This window comes from Microtus ochrogaster, chromosome 17 (genome assembly GCF_000317375.1).
Source record: "Microtus ochrogaster isolate Prairie Vole_2 chromosome 17, MicOch1.0, whole genome shotgun sequence".
NCBI classification, from domain to species: Eukaryota; Metazoa; Chordata; class Mammalia; order Rodentia; family Cricetidae; genus Microtus; species Microtus ochrogaster.
The window spans coordinates 8,094,193-8,095,749 of record NC_022019.1 but is presented as its reverse complement, the minus strand read 5'-3'; the positions used below and the strand labels follow the sequence as shown (position 1 = coordinate 8,095,749).

The 1,557-nt window shown below is 48.6% G+C and overlaps 1 protein-coding gene across 1 annotated transcript in view; it reads right to left on the bottom strand.

Annotated features, from left to right (window-relative positions):
• Nucleotides 1-1,557, bottom strand: part of Cryl1 (crystallin lambda 1) — a 110,441-nt gene that overhangs the window by 32,542 nt on the left and 76,342 nt on the right. Inside the window, exon 4 of the mRNA XM_005355432.1 lies at nt 1,059-1,220. Within this exon, the coding sequence (XP_005355489.1) occupies nt 1,059-1,220 (162 nt within the window). The remainder of the gene's footprint in view (nt 1-1,058; nt 1,221-1,557) is intronic.

Genomic DNA, 1,557 nt, shown 5'->3' with positions numbered 1-1,557 from the left:
GTGTGTGTGAGGGGGTGTATGTATGTGCGTGTGTGTGAGGGGTGTATGCATGTGCGTGTGTGTGAGGGGGTGTATGCATGTGTGTGTGTGTGAGGGGTGTATGCATGTGCGTGTGTGTGAGGGGGTATATGCATGTGCGTGTGTGTGAGGGGTGTATGCATGTGTGTATGTGTGAGGGGTGTATGCATGTGCGTGTGTGTGGGGGGGTATATGTATGTGCGTGTGTGTGAGGGGGTGTATGTATGTGAGTGTGTGTGAGGGGGTGTATGTATGTGCGTGTGTGTGAGGGGGTGTATGTATGTGCGTGTGTGTGAGGGGGTGTATGTATGTGCATGTGGACACCAGTGTACACTTGTGCTAGCCACAGTCTGAGGTGAGCTGACAACCCCTGGCAACAGACCTGGCCTTCTACCTCGTTTGAAACAAGGTCTCTGTTGCTTGCAGCTGCGTACACAGGGCTAGCTGGCCCTCTCTCTTGTCTCTGCCTCCCATCTCCCTGTAGCAGTTCTGGGGTTACAGATACACATACTACTATTCTCAGTTTACACGAGTTCTCGGGTTTCAACCCCGGGCCCTCATGCTCATACAGCACACACTTTATCCACTCAGCCAGCCCCCAACCCACGTGGACATTTTCAATGCAGCTCTTTCACTTTGATAATGGGGCTGCTCACCTAGCCGCTAGCCTTCTACCACATGAGTGCCCTGAGGGTTAACGCATTAAATACTGCCTGTTTTAAGCCGTGCACAGTTAAAAGTCCAAGGCATTTTGGATCATATTCCTTTTTTTAAAATGATGACATTGTATAATCCTAAATGTATGCAAAACGATGGAACTGAATTTGTGGTATGTGGATTACATCTCAATGAAGCAGTTCAAGATACCTGCAGGTCCATTGCAATCTATTGCCCCTAAAAATAGAACGCGATACAATCACGTCCCCAGGCTGACCACACTCCCGAGGGTTGGAGTGTACCCTGGTGCTTGACTAGCGAGTGAGAGGACCTGAGTCTGAGCCCAGCACCACAAAGGGGGAACAAGCCAACAACGTACTCACAGGATGAGCGACAATGCACTGCTTCACGTGGGCCAAGCCTGCAAACAGCTTGGAAGGCAGCAGACAGGAGCTGGAGCTGCTTAAGACGACTCTGTCGTCCACGAGGCGATCCAGCTGGGCGAAAATCTTCTTCTTCAGCTCCAGGTTCTCCGGAGCACATTCCTGGAAGGGACACATTTGGAGGACGACTTAGGATCATGACAACAGTAGGGCTGTGTTTGCTTTAGCCCTAAAATGAACAAATCTGGAAATGACTCATCGAGGGACCCATAATCCTAGCATAGGGCACCTTGAAAACAGTTGAGGCAGGAAGTTTTTTTTTATAGTGATTTTATTTTTATTATAAAAAAAATTTTATTAATTCATCTGGCAATGCTTAGAAATCATATTTTTTTAAATTTATTTATTTATTGAGGATTTCTGCCTCCTCCCCGCCACTACCTCCCATTTCCCTCCCCCTCCCCCCCATCAAGTCCCTCTCCCTCATCAGCTTGAAGAG